Below are 23571 nucleotides of genomic sequence, written 5' to 3' on the forward strand. Positions count from 1 at the left end.
AGTGATTTAATTCTAGTCTGTCACCTTCAACTCCGCTTCTTGGATTTAACCTATTTACGTCCTTGCATTGAAATTATCACATAAACTGGAAAGCTGTTTAATTTGAAAGCTAGTCTTCAAGAGGCATTTTCTAAATGCCTCTTTGCTACCTTTTCGGAAGTTTTCGAAGTTCTGCAAACCATACAATATTAACAAACTGACATATTTAACATCCATGATATTAAATGACAAAAACTCACAAGAGGACTCAAGCATCTAACTTATATTCTTGATATCTCAAAAAGTCATACATTCTCATCACAGAAACCTTGAACACATCAAACTGAAAGAAGAAAACTAAATGATCCCCTCCCCCAGCCCCAGTCCTAGCCCATAGGTCATGACTATTAAAAATGTGACATATTTCCATCTTGTTTTTCTCTTTGATTTCTTTACAGTGAGGACCAAACCTGTCCTCCTCCTAAGTTCCTTATCTCAGCGAATAAAACACTACCCGCCTGTGCACATACCAGAAATCTGGGGCCACCCTTGACTCAGTCATCTTCTCCGTTCTCTGTAACCAGTCATTCAGATGTCAACTCGTCAGTACTTTGCACACTTGCTCATCCTTTCCCTCCCTTACACTGAACTCTGGCCATATTATCATTCAGTTGGATTATTGCAACAAATTCCAAATGGCCTCTCTGCCATCAATCTCCCACCAGTCCATTCTTTAGATGTTAACCAGAATAATTTCTCTAAGATGGAAACCAATCATGTCACTCCCCTGTGTGAACTCTTTGACTGGCTCCCAACGCCCTGAAAATAAAGTTCATCTTCCCCAGGATAGTTACAAGGCCATTCACTATTTAGCTCCTTCTAATTTCTCTAGTTTTATCTTTTGCTCCTTAACTTTGCTCTAGCCATACATCATTACTAACCGAGTAGAGCACGATTTTCCCTGCATTGCTAGGAAAAACTTCCCTATGTGCTTGCTTTCATCGTTCCCATTTTTGCTCCCACTTAGATGTCACTTCTAAAAGCCCTTCACCAATAGCCTAGGAGTTAGCTTGAGTGTCTGTCCCTAATTCCCCAAAGATCACTCAGCTTGGTTTTATCTTAAACCCTTCATATTTCATTGAAATGCCTGATAACCATTTTTCTCTCTTTAAAGTATAAATTCTTGGGCAACGTTTTGGGTTTTTTTTTTCACCACTGTATCTTTAGTATCTAGCTCAGTGCTTGGCACATAGAAAGCGCTCTATGAATACTTTCATACGATTGAAGGAATAGCTACTGCGTTTAAAATTTATGACCTGATTTAATCTGTTTTAGTTATATCCACGTAGTTATTGACATGGATTACAAATTGCTAATTCCTCAAAACATTCTCTTGAATTACTTATTTAGTCTTTCTTCTTTGATCTGAGTGCTACAATTAATTATATTTTTTACATACCAAAAAGAATTAAGAGGAAGAACAAGAAACAGAATGTAAAAGAAAAGCTGACTCGGAACAATAAATTTATCCCTACAAATGCCACGCTTTGCACACACTTCTCTGAATTAAAATTTTAGAAAAGGAAATTGCAAAATAAGGACACAGCTTCTACCAAGGTATAGCTGCACACAGGCCTTAAAGAGATCTGCAGATCAAGGCGTGAAATGTTGCTTCACCAGTTACAAGAGTTGTGACCTTGGGTTAAATTACTTAATCTGCCTAAGTCCTCCTTCCTTTTTTTTTTTTTTTTTTTTTTTTTTTTTGCGGTACAGGGGCCTCTCACTGTTGTGGCCTCCCCCATTGCGGAGCACAGGCTCCGGACGCCCAGGCTCAGTGGCCATGGCTCACGGGCCCAGCCACTCCGCGGCATGTGGGGTCTTCCCGGACCGGGGCACGAACCCGTGTCCCCTGCATTGGCAGGTGGACTCTCAACCACTGTGCCACCAGGGAAGCCCATCCTCCTCCCTTTTTTATCTTACCTTTCACTTGAAAATAATCTGGTTGTGAGGAAGAAAGATAATATACGGCAACATCTAGCACTTTGCTGGCACAAACATGCTGCTCAAAAAAATGGTTACTATGAAGATGGCATCTTAAACATAGAGCACATTCATCTGTGACAGGATATGATGTGACTGTGGAGTCAGAAATGTCCCTGGACACAGTGGTTCTCATTAATGCCACAGTGTACATTAGAATCTCGGGAGTCCTACCACCACCTTTATTTGGTATAAAGTGGGGGCCAGGCGTTTGGATTTGTGAAAAACTGTCCAGGTTAGTATGTGCAGCTCGTGTTGGGAACCACTGCCTAAGGCAGTGCCTGTCAATCATTAAAGCGCGTATGAATCATCCTGAGATCTTGCTCAAATGCAGGTTCCGCTTTAGTGGGTCAAAGAGAGGACCTGACATTTTTCTAACCAGCTCCCTAGTGACGCCCATGCTTTTGGTTCACAGACCACCCTTTGGGTACCAAGAACTATGGGATAGGGAAAATCATCTCATCTCCTTTACTTGGTTAAGCTCAAGGCACTGGCCAGGATAAGTGTTAAGTGGTCACACTGTGTGGACAGATGTCTCTGTCATCTGGTGGGACGCTCACCAGAGAGAAATGTCACGATATCAGCAGACACCTAAGTCTGCATACGTTCAATATGTTCCCTGAAGATTGCCATCACCATGTAGGCAAAGGCAGGATCCTGCTTCACCCTTGCACCTTTGGCCTACAGCCCTCAGCTTTAAGATCTTTTTTGAAAATTCTTTTTATTTTTCTCAGTCTTCTCAGAAATATTCTACTTTTCCTGATTTCACTTAAAAAAAAGTTTGAGAATCCCACATTGCATGATTTGTTGCAGAAACCCCGTCCCTTTGGAAGAGTCCAGCATGCTATGTGTACTTCACTTACTTGGTTGGACACTCCCCATTGGCACTGGCTCTCTCTAAGTAAACTTAATCTTCAATTAACTCAAGTCATTATGCAAAAACCATACGAGATATGGATGCAATGGCATTTTTCTTCATTACTGCTATGAATTTCATGAGGACAAAGAATAAGGATGCAACAATTTGAGGTCTCTGGAGTATGAAATAGAATCATAAATTATATACATGTCTTAGAGGATTTGCATCATTGAAATGTTGCAGCTCCAATCAGGATGGGCTCTGTGAATTTTAGTAAGAAGACATGGCACCTGATGCCAGTTGGAGTGTTAGCTTGCATAGGAGATGAGTTATTCAACTGTATATCCACTAAAGGAACACTACCCTTGGGCTATCAAAACCTTTCTCCTAGATTAGAAAGGATGACACTTATCTAACTCCTCCTGCTTGTGGACAGCAGCTACAGAATACAATCAAAATCATATCAAAAGAATACTACTTGCATGTTATACAAACCTCACTGGTGTATTTGTAGGATAATTCTACCCCCTATTGCATGGAATTTAATGAAATTTAACTTTGGAGCAAAATGTGACCTCTACGGAACTTGAGATCTTATGAAAGAGGGAGACTTACCAGGTGTAGATAATCTGTCCTCTGGGATAAGTGTAGAGTATAATGTAGCAGTCACCACCATAGAATTCGCCATACGAATTTCGGTCAATTTCGATCCTACCATTGTTTTCTACACGCCAAATCTAAAAGTAATGAGATATGTGTACCCAAATCAAAATTTTCTTGATCTAATACTTCTCAGAGGTTTAAAAATCATTTTGGTTTAGATCTGTCATTAAGGAACTTTTAAATTACTTTTCTAACTAGTTTACAAATTAAGCAACAGGAAGAAATTTTTATCCATTTGGCAATTTGGTTATTGACTTTTTAAGCGCTTCTAGTTCTTTTGTACCCTTCACAGTACTTAGCTCAGTTCTGAGCCTGCTGATCAATAAATACATATTGTTTGATCCATTAGTGAAAATAACATGACACTCTAGTGGAATAACAAACTGAAGTATTCCGCTCAGAAATACATCTCTTAAGGTACATAAAATTTTTCATCAGTTTGGAAGTAATTTTTTTAAAATTTCTTTTTCCCTGTGTTTTAAACCATGAGACTATTGTTTTCCCAGGTAAGAGTGGCAGATTGTGACCAAATAATAAAAATACCAATTGCATGACTTCTATTTTCAAAAGCCACCATCTAGGCATGAGACTGATTAAGATAAAATCAGGCAGAACTAGTTATTTTCTATTTCCTTATCCTCGTTACAGATTAAAGGCACTTTTAATTAAAGATTAAAAGTTGGAGAGATGAGAGTTGTAAATGAAATGGGAAAGTAACACTTGACTGAGAGACTGCAGGCACTATGTGTGCGAGCACCGTCCTGCCTGGGTCCTGGGGAGGCTCAGGATGGACCCTTTGCTTTCAAATAAGGAGATAAGCAAGTGCAGAAGAGCAGTGCAGAGTTTTCAGAGAGCAGCCTTCCCAGGCCATCCCAGAGGAACAACGGCAGCATGGCCTGGCTAAACCCAAAAACCTAGAGAAAGCCCTGGATGTTAATATCCCTGGGATGGCACGGGAGGGCATCTCAGAGATGCTGTGCCCTAACGTGGAGACTGCAGCTGGGACACACTTGGTGCTGGGAGCCACGTTTGCCATGCGGTCTGCTGGCTGTGTTGAGCTCCAGAAAAGGACGTCTGAGCAGGAGACAGACCCAGCCCCAGAAGCTAATACTCCTCTGACAGCGATCATGGTCGGAAAAAACAGTTCCCACAACCCCTGCACAGCTTAGATTCACACTTCATGTCTCTGAAAAGAGAAAAAACTTTTAAATCTTTTTACTATATACTTTGGTCCAAGCATTGTGATAAGCTCTGGGAATAGAGAGATAAATCATTCAATTCCCTCCCTCAAGGAACTGACAAGAGGTCTGGGAGGAGAAACCTGTAAGTAAATGAACAATTCTGTGGTACTTATATGATAAATTCTATGAAGAATATTACTTATGGCTTGAGCACAGAGAAAGGTCATTTCAGTGTTGAGGGAAGACTTCTCGGAAGAGGGGCAGCTTGTGACTTAACGGAGTTACAAAGGAGGAATGGGAATGTTAGCCAGATGGCAGAGGGGAAGAGTGCTCAAGGATGTGGAAGGCTGAGGTGCAGAGAGCAAGGGTCAATCATGGAGGTCCGGGAGGCCCACCTGAGAATGGACGTTCCCAGGAAGACTGTGGAAAGCCAGCAACATATTCTAGAATGGAAGTGACATTATCCAGTTTCCCTTAAATTAGATGACCCAACAGCAGATTAAATGTCAAGAGATTTTAGTTAGCGAGAATTCTTAGGAGGGTGTTAACAATTTTTGTCAAAAAATAGCAATAACCAGGCTTCCCTGGTGGTGCAGTGGTTGAGAGTCTGCCTGCCGATGCGGGGGACACGGGTTTGTGCCCCGGTCCGGGAAGATCCCACATGCCACGGAGCAGCTGGGCCCGTGAGCCATGGCCACTGAGCCTGCGTGTCTGGAGCCTGTGCTCCGCAATGGGAGAGGCCACAACAGTGAGAGGCCCGCGTGCCGGGAAAAAAAAAAAAAAAAAAGCAATAACAAACAAACTCAATTTGAATGTTCTAAAAATATCTGTGATTTTGGCACATGACACATGCCCAATTTGCCTTTGTGAATGCCTCTACAGTGCAAGGGAAGGACACACTTATGTAGTGGGTGCTTTTGGAGCAATGCGCCCTCACTGGACAATCCCAGTTGCAAGAGCAGGAGCATTTCTGGACCAGGAAACAAGATGGAGATGGCTGGGTTCCATGGAGGCCTCTAAGGTGATAATTAGGTGATCTTGCACAAATCGCCTAACTTCTTAGAATCTCAGCACACACACTGTAAACTAGGACTGAAGGCCAGACAACAGCTCTTCCAGCTTTAAACTCCCTGGTTTAATACACAGTCTTGAACCATTTTTATTAATAATAAAAATTCACAATTTACACAGTTTGTAGTTTCCTGAGGTTATATTTCCACATATCTTGCCATAAATGGGCTTGACAAGGACAAACAAATGAACAAAAACATGTAAATACCTCCACTTTGCCAGAACCATCATCTACCATATTATGCTGGGCTGCCATTGTTGGAGAACTGTGTAATTTTGAGGCGTCAAATGGAATTTGTTTTATTTGAGCCACTTTTTCTGTGACATATACTTTCCCAAAGCCATCACTCTGATCTTTATCTCTCCAGTCCTTAAAGAACTGTTTGAAGATTGGTGTTTCACCTCCTTCTGGAAGAACTTGAATCTGAAATTTAAAAAATAATAATAATTATCAACAGAAAAATAAGAGACCAAGGAAAAACATTAATCTAGTAGTGGAGAAAAAAACTGAGGAAATGCAAAGATGATCCTGTTTTTTGTGATGACAGATGTAAACTTGGAAGCTGGGATCCTTAATTGAATGCAAAAGGGAAGGTTATCAAATACGAAGCTAAAACAATGCAACCTGGCTTTTATTTTTTCTTACAGCTAAAGTAATTGCCACCGAATCTCGATGTTTGAGAGAAGAATAAAGTTATTTTGTAGGTTATCATTACAGTCAAATAAGTTTGACTGTTTTCCTACACTAGGTTCATAAGATGTCTGTGACCTGAAAGAAATGATCTCGTTGTGTTACTTGTGCCAGGACATAAAAATGAAGAGCAAAGATGAGGCTGAGCGATTCAGAAAAGAAGAGCAACTATCCAGTGTCTATGCTGATCTCCATGAAGGCAAATATTCTCTGGGCATTAGTCCATGTCTATACAAATTGCTCTAAGGAATAACTGATAAATGCTCTCAGCTAATTCAATTGTGGTCGATCATCTTGACTTAAAGGCTATGGAGGAAGTGGATGTGTTCTTATTCTCATCACAAAGTCCCATGGAAGGTCTGCTCTCCAACTTCTGCAAAATTCCATCCTCCACACAGATGTAGTTCTAGGGACGCATGATACAGCATGGCACACACGTGAGAATGACTTCCGTGCATATGTTATTTTGAACCAAATTCTTTCATGAGTTTTGTGGCGATGTCATGAGCTCCCATGTTTAAAAACATTTTTTCTAGCCAGTTCATTTCTACACATACCTGAGTATTAGTAGAATAATGCATTTTTTCTAGGAATTCTTCAGCTGTCTTCATGGCAGCCTTTCTCTCCTGGCGATTAGCATCTCTACCTAACATGCAAGATATATGAAAGAGACAGAATTTCAGAGAAGCAAGGTATTATATGATTAAGAAATATTTGTGCACCAAAAAATAAACAGAATTATAACTGAATTTAACTACAACCCTGAAAGAATAGCAAAATTTTCCTAGTATACTAAATATATTTAACAATATTGTAATGAACACTCGGTATAAAAACGATTCTTTTTATAGTGCCCAAAGGCTTTCTTTCTCCCCATCATCCCTGGTAAATAATGCTGGTAGGAAGAAAATATGGGTTTGATGTCTGCATTTTACAGATCACGCAGAAACGTAAGATTTTTTTAAGTTAGAAAAGATGTTTTATTGACCTTTCCGAAGAAAAATGTATAAATCTGAAGTACATCAACAATACCAATGGCATTTTTTACCTTTCCATACAAAAATCTGTTTTGCAGCACCGTGGTCCAAAATGAAGCATTCTTCAGAAAGCAGCATCGCCATGGAGAAGGGGTTTTCTTCTGCCACCATGCTCAATTTCATGGAGCCACTGGCATCTGAAACCTAACATGAAAACCATGAGCTTGCTTGGGGATGGTCAATATGTTCTAAACTCTTTGATCATGGTGATGGCTGCACAACTCTGTACATGTAATAAAAACCACTGAACTGTACACTTTAAATGGATAAACTTTACAATCTGTAAATTATATCTCAACAAAGCTATTTCAAAGAAAACAAACAAACAAAAAAACCCCATGAACCCAGTTATACCCTTAGAAAGGCTTTTTTAAAGTCCTTTGGGGTTAAAAGTATTACTAATAAAAAGTTAAGTTTCAACACAGGAAATAATAATGATAATAATAATGGATAAGGTTTGTGGTGATTTCATATATACTAGGCATCACACAATGAACTTTAACAAGATTATTTCTTAATTTTATTAATACAACGATCTTTTAAATAGGTAATAACCTTACACTCACTGCACACACACAGAAAGCTGAAGCTTAAACATTCATTCATTCAACATTTACTGAGTACTGTCATATGCCAGACACTGTGCTAAGGAAGGCATTGATACATTACAGTTTATGCTTACAGATTTTTTTCAATATGGGGCCTGTAATTTACCTCCGTTTATTTAAATACTTTGTGTAAATTATCAAAGTAAATATCATCTGTCACAAATAAAATTGTGTCACAAGTAAACTTACCTAGACTCTTGAAGTTTGTAAACGACTACATAATATATATTTTTTTAAGTTTCAGGGTATCTTACAAAATTTGCTAAGTTAGAATTCATTGTTTTTCAAAGGCCTGGTAGGCTGCAAGGTAATCCACCTGGGCACTTGTTAAATATGCAGATTTGAGGGCCCTACCTAGATCAGTGGTGGGGTTTTGCAGCACTGTGGTAGGGCTTGAATTCTGTATTTTTAGACATCGCCCTAAGTGACTCTGCTTCCCAGCTCTGTTCAGCAATCCCAAATTAAAGTATTTTCAAAAGAACTTTAGAGTTAGATGTATGCAATACATCAAAGATCCACTAGAGGGAGCATTGTTTCAGCATTAACATGTTCACATTTTAAAATATTTCCCTTGTCCCATAATGCTGTCCAAGAAGGAGAACAGCTTTATTTGATGATGTGACACAAAAGATATTTGTTAAACTGTTGCAATTGGGTTTTAGAAACAGTAATAAAAAATAAGCAGCAACAAAGTCTTCAGAATAACAATTTCTGTGTGGCTTATATTAAAATTATCAGTATTTAGGAGTGGTAACCACGTTTTCCTTTGTCATCTAGGAGGAAAAGAATCTACTTCCCCTCCCATTCTACAAAAAGGAAGTTATTCTATACAAGTTAGTAACTTGATCTTCATTTAAAATCACAGTGTGTCTGAGCCAGAAGGTCCCTTTAAAGAGCAGCAAATATAATCCCTTCTTGTAAGAGATGAGAAAACTATTCAGTTCTGCAGGGAGATTAAGGTCTGCTCCAAATCACATGCTTAGAAAGTTACAAGGGGAGGGAACGCTTGAAGGGTCCCATCTGAACCGTCTCCTCAACTGGTACATCTTGTGGATTTTGTTACCCTGAACAGCAATAAAATCATGAAATTGTGGAGTTGGAAGGAACCTGAGTAATCTTCTAATTTAATCTATCTCTCTTTTTTTTTTTTTTTTTCAGATAAGAAAACTAAGACCCAAAATGGCCATGTCTTGCCCAAGGTCACCCAGGCAGTCCTTCCCACAGAGCTGACATGGAACTAAGTCTGCCAACGCCCAGGACAGTTTTTACCCCGTTTCCTTCCAGCGGTTTGATTTGATAGCCTTGTGCTCATAACAAAAAAAGCCTTCATGATGGCTAAACAGGATATTTTAAATAAGGGGATGATTTTATAGCTTATTAAGATTTTATAAGAAAAAGCTTACAAAGTTTTTTTACTTCATGAAGGAAACATTTTATTGAATGTAATGTATCAAAACAGATTGCTGCAAACTAATACAGCAACAATATATAATTTTATTTAAATCACAGCAAGTTATTATTTGCTGTTTTTAATAAAAATTTTAAAAGTAATAGAAAGAGGAATTTAAATAACTATGCTAGAGCAAAGAACGGATTCTGCCCACACATTTCTCTTTGAGGGCAATGAGGAGAAATGCCATCTGTAGCAAAGAGTCCCTCCCAGTACAGGCCTCCCCAGCAGCTTCCAGTCCAGTAAAAACAACAGAACTCCCTAACAGTGAACCCACCATGTAGAGTTTAGCCATTTTCCTGTTAGTTATGTCTGCTATCATGTCGTCATCCTCTTCTCCATCCCTAAGCTCCGGCTTTACCCCTAAAACCTGGGGAAAAAAGTACACAAATAAAAGATAAAGACCTCTCATTAATGGTGCAAAGTTAAAAAAAAAAAAAAAGTAAAACAGCTTACATTTCTAAAGTCATAGATTATAAAATATTGGCAATCAAAATGACCAGACTCAGACATGTCTCACCAGTCATATTAAATTGTCCTTTTACCATGGGTCATATCAATCAATGGCATTTAGTAAACAGTGAGTTTGCTGGTGATGTGAAGGAGAAAGTGAAATCCCAAACTTGAAAGTGTAGTTCTCCGTATTATTGAAAACTAGGAGAAATTAATTAAAATTTGAGTTCTACGTTCAGTTCTACAACAGAATTTCTTCCATGACCTCTGCCTCTAGCAGCAATCTATAGGCTTTATTAATTTATTATCACAAAGACTTGGTCAAAATTACTATCTGAGGGTAGAGTACTATGATCATTACTGATTTAGACGAAAGTGTAAATTAACCACACCATGCTTTGTTTCCTGCTGTATTTTTGGCATAGAATAAATGAATGTTGAATGAATGAATGCATTTATTTATTCTTCGCATATCTGATGCAATCCAAAAGTCCAAGTAAAGCATTTGGTAGAAAATACATTTGAATCTGCTTTGAATTTCTGTACACCAAAATCACAAAAAAAGTCTATAAAGCACCTTAATTAATTTAATTAATTGACAAATATCATAGGATGTTAAGGATGGGAATCAAATATAAATTTATTGAAAACAATGTGATTTTTATAACAATACATAGATATAAATTCAAGTTTAGAAAATACAAAGAAGCTATTCACTTAGATTCAATAAATACTTAATATACAATGAGATTGCTTGCATAATGTGCTTTATAGTCAGTATTCCTCACAATATATTATGTGAAAGTATATACTGCTGAATACCAGACAACAATAAAAATGTATATAAATTCTAATCCTTGCACGAGCACACCACAGCCTCAAGTTTAGAAATACATTAAAGACTTATTTCCTCTCAGAATATGCCCATCATTTTGTTTATACAGTGATCAATAAAACCCTTTAATTACTGACCACACTAAATGATTATAATATAGTTTTTCTTTTTTTTACTAAAAGTAGGATCAAGACAAAAATTAAAATACAACCAAAAGTGCTTATTTTTAAAAAACAGTTTTACATTGGTAGAAATATGTGTAACTTATAAGAGCAGTGAAAGGTCTCATATACCCTTTAGAAATTCTACTTCAACCAAGACAGTAGTTTGGAATCAACAGTTTGGGTTAAGGACATATTTAATACTGGGAAGTCTCCCAGTGGACTAAGCCTGGGATTTGGGACATACTCGAACTTTTAATTTTCAGACAACAATTCCCATATTAGCTAGGGATCTTAGCCTCTCAAAGGACTGTAGCATAGTTGGGAATTTACCAGGGAATTTACCAGAAACAGGCTTAACTCCAGAGGTACAGGGAGGCTGTATATTGTCAGATATCATTTTAAAATTCAGTTCAACAACTAAGCATTTACCAAACACCTCACTGGGACATACAAAAGAGTTTCCAACCACCCTGCACAACCCTTACAAACTTTACATCCTTCCTAGAAAGAGGAAAATAATTTAATACGTTCACCTTATCAACTATGCCACACATTTTGATCTTTGAAATAAACTGTAAATACAGCCTTTCTTTTTCTCTACAGGTAGGATAATGCCTACATTAAAAAAACCCATTTTAGGTTTCTCAAGTGATGAGCATTTAGCTCATGTAACCCTTTGTGTATGAAATAACATATACTTTGACAATCTAAAGAAGGCGAAGAGAGAACCCTTATCTCAGGATGTTCCATGAAAGTTTCATCTATTGTCCTAGCCAAGTCCTGCCACTCCAGCTTGGAGCCCCCCTTTCCTTCAATTATTTTCTATAAATTTCTACTTAAAAGTACCAGCATCCTCTAACATGCTCCAAACTTACCTTATCTCTCCACAAAACTGACCATTCTCAACGCTCTGTCTGTGTCAGTGAATCTCTGTTCCTCTATTCACCTGGACTTAAAATCATGTCGTTAGTTTTGAATACCTCCTGTCCTCTACTTTGAGTCTCCTAGCCTCTTAGTCATTAAATTCTCCTTCTTTATGATGATGTTTAGAGTCACTGTTTCCTATCTACATTCATCCCCACCCTAATGTAGTTCTTCATCACCCAAGTCACGGCGTAGGCCTACTCCTGTCAATTCCCTCCTGTCAATTCAGTCCCCCCTCATCTTTTCATCCGGAAAGTTATCCTGGACAATGGCTGGAAGGCCCATCTTATTTCATTTTACTCCAATGCTTCAAGAATATGACTCCAGATAAAGATTTATATCTTTTATCTGCAGCAGTGATTCTTAAGGTTCAAGGTACTCAAGCAACATCTGAGTAACTTGATAAAATACAGATTCCCAACTGCCAGCTATTAAGTCAGTGGATCTGGGGTGAAGCCCAGGATTCTGCGCTCCAGATGATTCTGAACTGGATGCTTACTGACAGAGCCCCAACTCTTCTCTCTGGATTCCAAGGCTCCTCAAGAGGCTGGATGTGACCTACTTGGCATTATTTCCCAGCATCTACCAAGTAGCCTTCTCTAATCAAGCTCATGTTTCCCATGTCCACTGGGAGCCATGCACTTTCCTTCCCCAGGGCTGTACCTAATGCTCTATGTAACTGCTACCTAGGTAGACTGGCTATGGCAGAAGCAAAACTGAACAATTATTCTTTGGTTGATTCAGTTAATTATAATTAGCACAGTAATAGTTACCACTCACTGGATGTCTACCATGAGTCACACACTGGATCAGGAGCTTTAGACACATGTAATTTAAATCTTATAAGAGCTCCCATTAACCAGATACTGTTATTATCATTTTTACAGAAAAGGTCACTGATGCTCAAAGAGGCAAAGCAATTGTTTTCACAAAGCTGCTAAGTGTTGAGACTGAGATTCTGGCATAGGTTCCTTTAATGCCATTTCTGTAACTTTTAGAATAATTGGTTGCATACTTTCCTAAATCAAGAGAAACTAGGCAAGTCTTTGAAATGGACAAAAAGATTCTTTCCATGGATGGTGTCTAAAGGACCCTTCTGGTGATCTGATGTTACAGAGGTCTGCACCTTTCCTTCTCTTTGAGTTATATTTTAATCCAGTAGAAGACTGATAGCAGCAAATGATTTTGTCCACAGAGATGCACAGGAATTTTGTCTGGTGGAGATGAAACTAATTTCTGCCATGTGAAAGAGGCCAGTTTTGCAGTTACTAGCAAATTCATTTCAACACTGCCCATACCTTTGTCTGTTCTTTGGATCCTCTTTGAACTCATTATAATATCTTAGTTGTTTTCTTAGTGAATGACTTAAATGACATCTTTGACATGGTTATTTTATATTTGTCTGAGATTCATGATTTTACTTCTTTGAAAACTATCCTTTAACACATAGTACCCCACTTGTCTAAACCACAGATATTGGAATCTATTTATATATTTATTGCCTTTTACTACGTTGCATGTATTCAGCTAACACTTTTCAAGTCCATTATGTGCCACTCTAAGTCCTTTAAAAATTTAATATAACCGATGCTTACATGTTACTATGTACCAGACACCATTCTAAGCACTTTACATTTATTAAGTCATTTCATCTTCATAACAAGCCTATGAGGTGGCACCGTTATTATCCTATTTTATGCCTGAAGAAACAGACTAAGTAACTTGACCAAGGTCACGCAGCCAGTAAGTGACAAAGTCGGGATTTGAACTCTGGCTCCAGAGTGTGTGTTCTCAACTAACAGGCTGTACTGCCTCTTCTAGATACTTCAAAAGATCATCACTTAACTGTTTAGGCCTTGTCTCTGGAGATAAAGCAGTTTTTTCATAGCAGAGACTGTACAGGGGCCACGTTTATTTCTCCCATTCGGATCAGAACAATGCCAGCAAATACCACAGGTGGCACACGTCCTATACACTATGGTTACGGTGCTCTACCTTCCTCTCCACGTAGTATTCATCTTTCTCCAAATCCTCTCTGTCTACTCCCCTTTCCTCTTGGTTCTGCCTATGCTGTGGGCATTAAAGGTCAAAAGAGAGAAGTTCTCTCATCATATCAGAGTGCTATGGGAGCAGGCAGCCCTTAAAGAGAAGATACAACAGGGTGCAACAAACATGAAAGAGCTACCGAAGAATGTAAAATAACAGAGCAACAATACTTCTTTACGCATAAAACTGTCAAAGGTCAGGAGAAAACTGACCTTATCTAGTGTTGGGAAAGATTCAGTATTCTACCAGGCACCCTGCTGAGAAGGAAAATTCTTAAAAGTGATGACCAGTAGGTAACAGAAACCTTAAAAGCATACCTATCATTTAACCCAATTATTCTATTCTAGTAGTTTATTCTAAAGAAATAATTTAAATGTATGCAAAAAATTAATTTAATGAATATTCACCACAGCATTATATAATATTAAAAAATGCAAACCACCTAAATGTCCAACATGGAAGGAACTGATTAAATAAATTAGGCTATATCCGAACAATGGAAAACTATACAGTCATTATAATATCAAAAATTAGTTGATTATCAGGAAAATCTTCATAACATTTCAAATAAAAATCTAGATTTCAAGCACTATCTACGGTATGAACTCTTTCTTGTAAAAGCACAGAGCTGCATATGTGGAAACAAAGATTAGAAAATATTTGGTCACTCATTTTTCAAAGGTGGGACTTGGGGTGATATTTTTCTCTACTACAACTATATTTTGTAAAATTTCAACAAGAAACATGTATTTTTCTTTAATAAATAAAACTGTAAAAACTTATATTAGAAAAAACGCTGACCTCTTGAATTTGTTTTGCTCCCCGTAGAATAAACTGCAGTATTTTATTACTTCAAATAGAGATAATATCACTTCATTTTAACTTACAGTCTACCTTAGGCTTCTGCCTCAGCCTTATCCACTCAGTTCATCAAAGGATAGTAAATGTTACTGGATTCCTAACTGCTCTAAGACATTTTGATCAGAGAAGCATTTGTTAATGTAAAGACCTAGAAGGAGCCAGCAGGGGCCCAGGGTTCTTAAGTTTTTAGCTAGGAAATTAAGTGGCTCCAAAGATCGCACAGTCTATTTTGTTACAGATGGGATGTGAATACAAAAATGGGAGCATCTATATCTTTTCCTCTCTGTTTTGTCAGTAACGTAACAGAAACGCTTAACAACGTTAAGTCACTATTCCAAGTACGTTAAAGAGGTTGGAAATTTGCGGAAATACAATTTTGTTCTCTGCCTAAATAGACCTTCTTTCCCGCTGTATACTCTTTGCCTTCAACAGGAGATCAATTCAGAATAACTCAGAAGATATTTATATTAAATCATTAAAGCAAATACACAATCCAACTTTAGATTCACAATCCTCCAGCTTCAGAATTTCTGGGTTTTCATGACCTGTGCCAAGACCATCCTCAGCGTCTTGTATGTTTCTTCTATACGACCCACTGTGGCTTTGTTTTAAAACATAAGTTGGCCTATGTGTAAATTTGTTTTCTCAGAAAGAAGGACGAAGCAGTTAAAAACTTTGCCGTATTTTCATAATCCTTACTGAACTTTCACATTTGCAATTGTTTTTATTTTGAATCTTTTAGCCAGCCCCACATATTTTGGATACAAAATTCCAACATTTGCAACCTTGCTCACACAAGATGCATTTTCCCTCCTTCTGATGTCTGACAGAAAAGTCAAGATGCTTGGACACTCTACAGTAAGTAATTAAAGTGAATAAGAAAAGAGGGGATAATACGTGGCCTGGAGGAAGAACAGTACATAACTCAAAACTCCAGGTCACCTGGGATCAAAATGATCTACCCCGGTGTCAAGTCCTACCGACATTTAACGTAGAGTGTCTTATGTACTTCCCAAACCAAGTTCATCTTGACAGATGAAGAAAATGAGGCTGCAAGAGGTTAGGAGTTTGCCTTAGGCCCAAATCTTATAAACACAAAGTGAGGATGTAAACCCCAGGGCTTCCAACTCCTACTGCAGTGCTTTATATAGATAATGAGACATGGCACTGTTCTTACCTTAATTATTTTACTGTAAACGGCTCTGCTTCTTTTATCACTAAAAACAGAGTAAGCTTCCAGGTTCTAAGAGATAAGATTTTAATTACTCAGTAGTTTTTGTGTCTTATTTCCTTTCCCTAACTGGTAAAAAACATCTGTACATTTCAAGCATATGGAAAGAAATTGTTAAAGTGAAGTACAGCTTCATAGTTACGGTGTGTTTACTTCAACGCATTTTATGCCTTTGGTAAGGCTACTATTTGATAATAGGGAAGAAACACATATAAAATGATAGGCAATTCTGAGAAGAGCCACGAACTCCTTTAACCAGCTCCACTTAATCTGGGTATGGTTCCAACATTTGCTCTCCTGCTTTCTCTCAGTGATGTGCTTCCCCGCCTTTAAAATACTTTTACCTCTTTATTGATATGTCAAATAAAGGGTAATTTAACACATCAAATAGTGGATAAAGTACTTTAGACTGAGAGAAAGCCTGTGAAATACATATTGGGATAAAAGGACAAAGTGAACCAAGCGTCTGCAAAAGAGGGTTCGCTTCATTATCTAGCTCAGGGCTGTCCAGTAGAGTTTTCTGTAACTGTAATATTCCATATCTGTGTGTCCAATACAGTAGTAACTGTAGCTACTGAGCACCTGAGATGTGGCTTATGTGACCAAGTAACTAACTTTTAAATTTTATTTAATTTTAGGAAATTTAAATCAAAACCTAAATAGCCACATGTCTCACAGATGCTGTATTTGACAGTGTAGCTCAGGAGGACGCAGAGAATGCTGTGGCCTTGGGAAAGTCATCACGACGCAGGTCTGAACCTCAACATTACTGTAACATCAACGATTAGAGATTAGATTTAGAGGGTCAAACTCATGAGAAAGTTTACTCATAAATTATTATAATATGGAAAGTTAATCCACAGGTTACTATTACAGAAAGCTAACTTACAAGTTTCTTTAACATGGAAACCCAACTCACAAGTTATTAAAATATGTAAGCCAGAACGTCAACTTTTTAAACTACAGCAGCTGTTTTTCACTGGCTGTATATTAGAACCACCTAGGAGTTATGATATAGAACACTCAAGTTTGAATCCCATCCGCAGAGATTCTGAATGAAGCCCTGGCACTGTGTATTTGAAGAGCTCCTAGGGCCTGGTTTGGTGATATGATTTAAACCTTTAGTGGCTTCAGCTCTGTGAGCCTGGCTCACTCATCTTAACCAGCAGGACAGGTCCGCCAAGTCTTTCTGATTTTCACGTACCTTCACATAAAGAACTTCTCTCCTGGAAAAATTAGCAGGCCTGGTAGTCTGGAGGCTGCCCTGGGTCAACTCTTAGGTAAAGATTTTAGGCCCTCTGCTCTTTCTGGGGATTATTAAACCCTTCTATTGTAAGATCTCAAAGCCATTTGGACATTTGTATCCGATCAGTGCTTGAATGGACACTTTCATCATTGGCCTTTGGGGTTCCTAATCTCTATGCTTCACAGTGGGCAACCCCACATTTGCCTTTTTGACAATCCCTTCATTTGCTAAGATCAGACAACCTGAGTTGGATGGACCCACAACTAAGTGACTCTGTGACCTTATTCTCATATTTAAAACAGTATGATAAGTAATACCACTCACAATGATTATGATGATTAAGTGAGGTAAATAAACCTGATTCACATATAACATTTAATGAGATTAGGTGGAGTTTTATGGCAAGAGAGTTGTGAGTTTCCTCTTTATCTACATAATTAAGGAAATTTCCAAGCAGCAAAATTTAATGGAGCAAACTCAAAATGGCTTTCATATACTCTGAGGTTCTTGAAAAATATTTGCATGACTTTTATACTCACATTAAAAGAATGTATTTTCTTTCAAAGAAAATGGCTACCCCAATTACCCTGCACCTAATGCCTCCATAGTATGGACGAAAGGTTGAATGCTGACACTAAGAGATATCAATGGTCAAGGCAGCCCACTGAGTGCAAAAATTGTGCTACAAAAGCTATTACTTATGATATGTAATAAAATAGGTATGATTGTCAAAAGCGTGTAGCAAAGTTTTGGAAGTTATAAAATAACTTCCCAGCAGATGAGATTCCCATCTCTCTGCATATTTAAGATTTGCACACTCTGGAATGAAGATCTGCCATGATCTGTGAACCACAGGTCTCCCATTCCCATTCCTACATGGGCAAGTTACATAGTCCCTCTACGACTTACTTTCTTCACAAAGTGAGGATGCAGAGATGCTACTGGTGCCCTGCCCATCTCACCTTGGTCTACCTCAGAGGTCATCGCCAGATAATTTCTTAAAGGCCAAAGCCTTCTGCTCTCTGTCTGACGGCATTATCTGGCCACCAGGCTGTACTGTATCTACATACAAGGCAGGCTAGAGGTTCTGGGGAGTTAAAACCCAAGGAGTGACCCTCAACAAATGAGGGATGGGAGTTACCAGCTAAATCCTGCAGCCACCTCAGCCTTCAGTGGGCCAGTTCTGAAGTGTTCTACATACAGTTTCTCAGAGGGCCCCTCAGGGACTAAGCCCCAGTTGTCTGCAGCAGTAAATAACTTATTAACAAACTATTGCCTCATTTTACTTCTACTCCGCGCGCTTCCAGGATCATCTTCCAAATAACAATCTGCTCCCAAGTCCTTGTCTCCAAGTTGGCTTTTGGAGGAACACAGACCAAGACAGGGGATAATAACTGTATCCACTTCACAGGGCTGTTGTAAGAATTAAATTAGCTCATCCATGTACAGCCCACAGAAGAACGCCAGTTGTATAGTAAACACTGAATGTTTGTCCTGGTGGTGCTTCTGGTGGACCTCCTCTGCAGCAAATAAAATCCATGACAAATTTGCTTCTTAGATTATGGAATTTCTGTGTCAATGATGAGAAGCACTTGCATCATATAAAGAAAAATGCAGCTAGAAAGAGTAAAAAGTGAACAGAACATTCAGCTGACCAGTAAGCCATTTGCCCTTACCCTTGTAAGGCATGACAAGATGAAATTATGCCGTCACCTAGCAATGGAGCACCACGACAGTGAATAGCAGAGCAAATGATATGCAATTGTGGGGCATTTGCTACTTGCTTTGGAACAGTTTTTAGTCAACATATTTGTCTTGTCCACATGTCCTCTATCAGATTTCATCAAAATTTATTTTTAGTTTTGGTTGGCTTTTTTAGTTACCAGCCTTCATTGAAATAGAGCGTTGATATTTAATTTCACAGTTACACATGGTATAGGACTTCATTTCCCAGTATATTTGTATGGCTTTTTTGTGTACAGATACTAACAGATTTTCTGTTTAATAGTACGTTAGTACCTGTTTTCTGATTAGTAAAATGTTATGAAATATCCAGAACTGAGGATTTCCTATTGAGAGTTTCCACTGAGAGGATACTGTATTGACAAGAACAAACCATGCTTTCCTGACAAATCCTTCTTACATATAAATATATATATATGTATCTATATACATATATATTAATATATATACATACACACACACACACACACACACACACACACACACACACACACATATCCAAAACAAAGCAATTGTAAAATGGTGATGCACTGGATACCTTTGCAAAGATAACAGCAATTCTAAGAGCAATAACAACACTTTTGCATTTGCAGAAGTACTGTCAATATAACCCAATTCCATCACAGTGCGATCCTTGGCTCTGGATAAACATGACTTAAAATCACAACCTAAATGGCCTCTATCTTAGGGAGTTCTTTCCAATACGTGAACACTTTTCCTCATGATATTAAACAAGAATTACAAAATAAATACTAAGGAGTTGTGAATCATTGACTCTTGAAAAGTCAACCTTCTAATATCTGGGCTTGGCTAATTCTTAGCACAAGATGTTAAGAGGAAACATATAAAATTAATATTACAGTGAACGATTATTATATATTTTAACTATTTATTTTACAAAATGAATGTCAAGGAGTTGTGAATCACTGAATCTTAGAGATCTGACCCTTTGATATTTGAGTTTGGCTAATTCTTAGCACAGGAATAAGAAATTGACCTAAAATTGCTGAAAGAAAATATATTCTTACTGTAAGTCTTTTTTTACTATATATATATATATATATATATATATATATATATAATCACTAATATTATAAGAAACATGAGGAGAAGTATAAATAATAGTGAGACTAGAAACTTGCCATTCTAGTTTAATATTTGTGTTAGCTTATCATTTCAAATATAGAAAAAATCCACCCTTCCATACAACCCATATGTCTTGGAATTGCGTTATCCTGTTGATGGGTTCTATCACTGTTCCCTCACTTCAGCTGTAAACTAAAGGAGAAATGACCTCATTCAGAAATGCTTGCCAAGTAGTATTAGTTTGGACTGATTATATAAAAGTGACATCTTATCAGCGAGGTCACAACTCTTCAGTGTTGAACTTGGGTGTGACAAAGTGGAAGATTATTTGAAAAATTATCATCTTATTGCTGTATATAGTTAACTATACTTTTACTCTATTTCTTATCTTTGTTCAGAATATTTCTACTTCCCCCACTGGATGAATTGGTGAGGAACAAAATGGATATCTGAATTAAATACTAGACATCCAAATAAAAGATTCATTAAAATAAATGACAACAAATGAATGGTGCCTTGAACAGTGCCTGGCACATAAAGTAAGCTTCAGTAAATGGTAGATACAAATAGCTACAGCAACTATAGTGCTCTTGGAAGCATCGTAACTTTGCAGCATGCACTACTCGTCACTATAATCTTTGGATTTGAGGTGTGTACTAAGTATCATTGCTGTAAAGCAAAACAGGGGAAATGATTTAATTACAATGCAACAGATATAAGAAAAGGGAAGATTTCTATTTTCTGGTACCTCTGATACTTCCTCTCTATACGTAATATGAGGACTAATCTAGAGAGAGTGGCAAATATTTTGGACCCCTTTACCTTAAAATTCTCTGAATGGTAAACCCATAAATGGACCTTCTCTCTCCACTTGGCTCTCATAATAATGTTATTTCAGACAACAAATTCTGGTGAACGTCTCTGATGTGCCAGACACCATGTGATATAAATAGGAAATTCCAAAATATGTCAGACATTGTTCAATTTCCCAAAAACTTACAAAAGGAGGTTGGAAAATAAAGGAGGGATAAACAAGGAAGCTAAAACTAATTGGATAGCACACAAAGAGCAGTGTACCTCTCTCACAAAATGTTTCTTGTTGTCTCTTAGTGTTAAAAGTGTTTACTGTGCCTATTGACCAAATTACTATCTCAGGCAACTCAAATTTCCATCCTCACAAAGTACAGAGTTGTGACTAACAATGAAGTAAGAGGGCAACAGAAAATAATTTAATGAGTGGTGTGTGTGCATTACAAACCCACAAAATAACTATCATTTACATTTAAGGAGCTCAAAACACCCATGTTTATTCTCTGATGCTAAAAAGCTGTGATTTTGATTCTTATTTATACTATTTTCCTATAAATCTTTAGACCCTTTAAAAATACTGTATACTCACTGTTCCAAAATGCTCATGAAGGGGGTTTTCAAAACAGCTCCCTGGGCTTCCCTGGTGGCGCAGTGGTTGAGAGTCCGCCTGCCAATGCAGGGGACACGGGTTCGTGCCCCGGTCCAGGAGGATCCCACATGCCACGGAGCGGCTGGGCCCATGAGCCATGGCCATTGAGCCTGCGCATCCGGAGCCTGTACTCCGCAACGGGAGAGGCCACAACAGTGAGAGGCCCACATACCGCAAAACAACAACAACAACAAAAAAACAGCTCCCCGACTTCTATTATTGGCACTTCTTTGGTTCATTTGATACTATTTTACAAAGATAAATGGGGATTATCTAATCAAAAATCATCCCCAGAAAATAAAGTTTCTCCCATTCTCTATGGTATAATTTTTAAAATGACTAAGCATGATTCAAATACACAATGTTATTTTAGTTAAAAGATTAAAATATAACGCCATGTAAATCCAATAAACTCAAGGTTATGCTATGAAAGCAAACATTTTCCACAGAGAAGCTTCATGCAATGTTGACAATTCTAAATTTCCAAATTCCTGCTTGCTTTTTCTTCACCTTTTGCTCTACATGCTGAAACTGTATTACTATTCCAGTGCTTAGATGATTAAATGTTCAAAATCACTCCTGCTTTAACTTTCTGTAAATTTAAATTGTACAACCTTGGGAAGTGTCAGCACCACCGCCTTTGATGTTAAGCATTGATGTTAAGGATAAGACAAATATATTGGGTGATTTCAAAAACAAAGCTCTACATCTGTGTAGTTCCTTGGAGTGCACGGAGCACATACACTTTTTTTTTTTTTTTTTTTTTTTTTTTTTTTCTTTTTTTTTTTGCGGTACGCGGGCCTCTCCCTGCTGTGGCCTCTCCCGTTGCAGAGCACAGGCTCCGGACGCGCAGGCTCAGCGGCCATGGCTCACGGGCCCAGCCGCTCCGCGGCATGTGGGATCTTCCCGGACCGGGGCACGAACCCGTGTCCCCTGCATCGGCAGGCGGACTCTCAACCACTGCGCCACCAGGGAAGCCCCACATTCACTTTTAACCCAGTGGTGAGGAGAGGCAGCACCGAGACTGTAGGCAGCAGCCACGCACAGTGGCCAAGGCCAGTGGACAGCAGTGATGTGTACTAAACAGCAAGAAGAGTGGACAAAGTGGACGCTAAGTGTGCACTTAGTGTGTTTTAGTCCACACTAAGTGGACAAAAACAGAAATAGTTTCCAATTTTGCTGAACACTAAATAGGGAGGTGACCTGACCTGGGAAGGAAGATTTTACAGATGGCAGAATCCAACTGCAGCTCCTGGGGACATGCATTTTTATTCACAGAATGAAGTTTTAGACATTTGCTGTCTATTTCTTACTGTGCTAGGTACTCTCACCTGGAGTGTATGCAATCTGCCTAATACGTGGGAAGGTAGATAAGCTCAAGACTCAGTTATCACTTTCCAGGAGATGAGCTGTAACTATTAATCTGTAGAAAGAAGACTAGCAGACTCTATGGATTATCCTTATCTAAACACTAACTGCTCCTACATAAATGCAGTTGGTTTTAAAACTTAATCAACCATATGGCTTTGTTCATATATTCACCAACACTATCATCTAAAACACAGGGAATTTTTTAAAGCAATACTATCCTCTAGAAAACAGGAAGACAAATGTAATTGGTTTTCTCGAACCACAAAGTTCCCAGTTAATTGTATTAATTTTCTAAATATTAATGAGCAATGAGTTAGAGCTGTGAGGGTTCCACAGATACAAAGGCAATGTCTTGTCTTCAAGGAATTTAGAGTAGCATTGTTAAGATATAAATTTCATTGGGCAAAGTACTTTGGGGAAGTATAACTAAAATTTTACTCTTTGCCTAAATAGATATCTAAAGGATAATTTAAGAAATATCTGCACACTTCAACTCTAGATTTTATTTACAAGATTACCAGATGAGCACATCATAAATATCTGATCAACTTCTCAAAAGAATGATTGAATAAA

The 23571-nt window shown here is 38.1% G+C and overlaps 1 protein-coding gene across 2 annotated transcripts in view; it reads right to left on the bottom strand.

The window, feature by feature from the left end:
• SCIN (scinderin) overlaps positions 1 to 23571 on the bottom strand; it is a 76669-nt gene that overhangs the window by 21564 nt on the left and 31534 nt on the right. For both annotated transcript variants that reach the window (XM_024767074.1, XM_024767073.1), the window contains 5 exons: positions 9857 to 9949; positions 7533 to 7665; positions 7042 to 7130; positions 6002 to 6217; positions 3494 to 3615 (listed from right to left, as the gene is read on the bottom strand). In XM_024767074.1, coding sequence (XP_024622842.1) covers positions 3494 to 3615; positions 6002 to 6217; positions 7042 to 7130; positions 7533 to 7665; positions 9857 to 9949 — 653 coding nt within the window. The remainder of the gene's footprint in view (positions 1 to 3493; positions 3616 to 6001; positions 6218 to 7041; positions 7131 to 7532; positions 7666 to 9856; positions 9950 to 23571) is intronic.

Source organism: Neophocaena asiaeorientalis, unplaced genomic scaffold (assembly GCF_003031525.2).
Source record: "Neophocaena asiaeorientalis asiaeorientalis breed wild unplaced genomic scaffold, Neophocaena_asiaeorientalis_V1.1 scaffold70, whole genome shotgun sequence".
In the NCBI taxonomy this organism is placed as follows: Eukaryota; Metazoa; Chordata; class Mammalia; order Artiodactyla; family Phocoenidae; genus Neophocaena; species Neophocaena asiaeorientalis.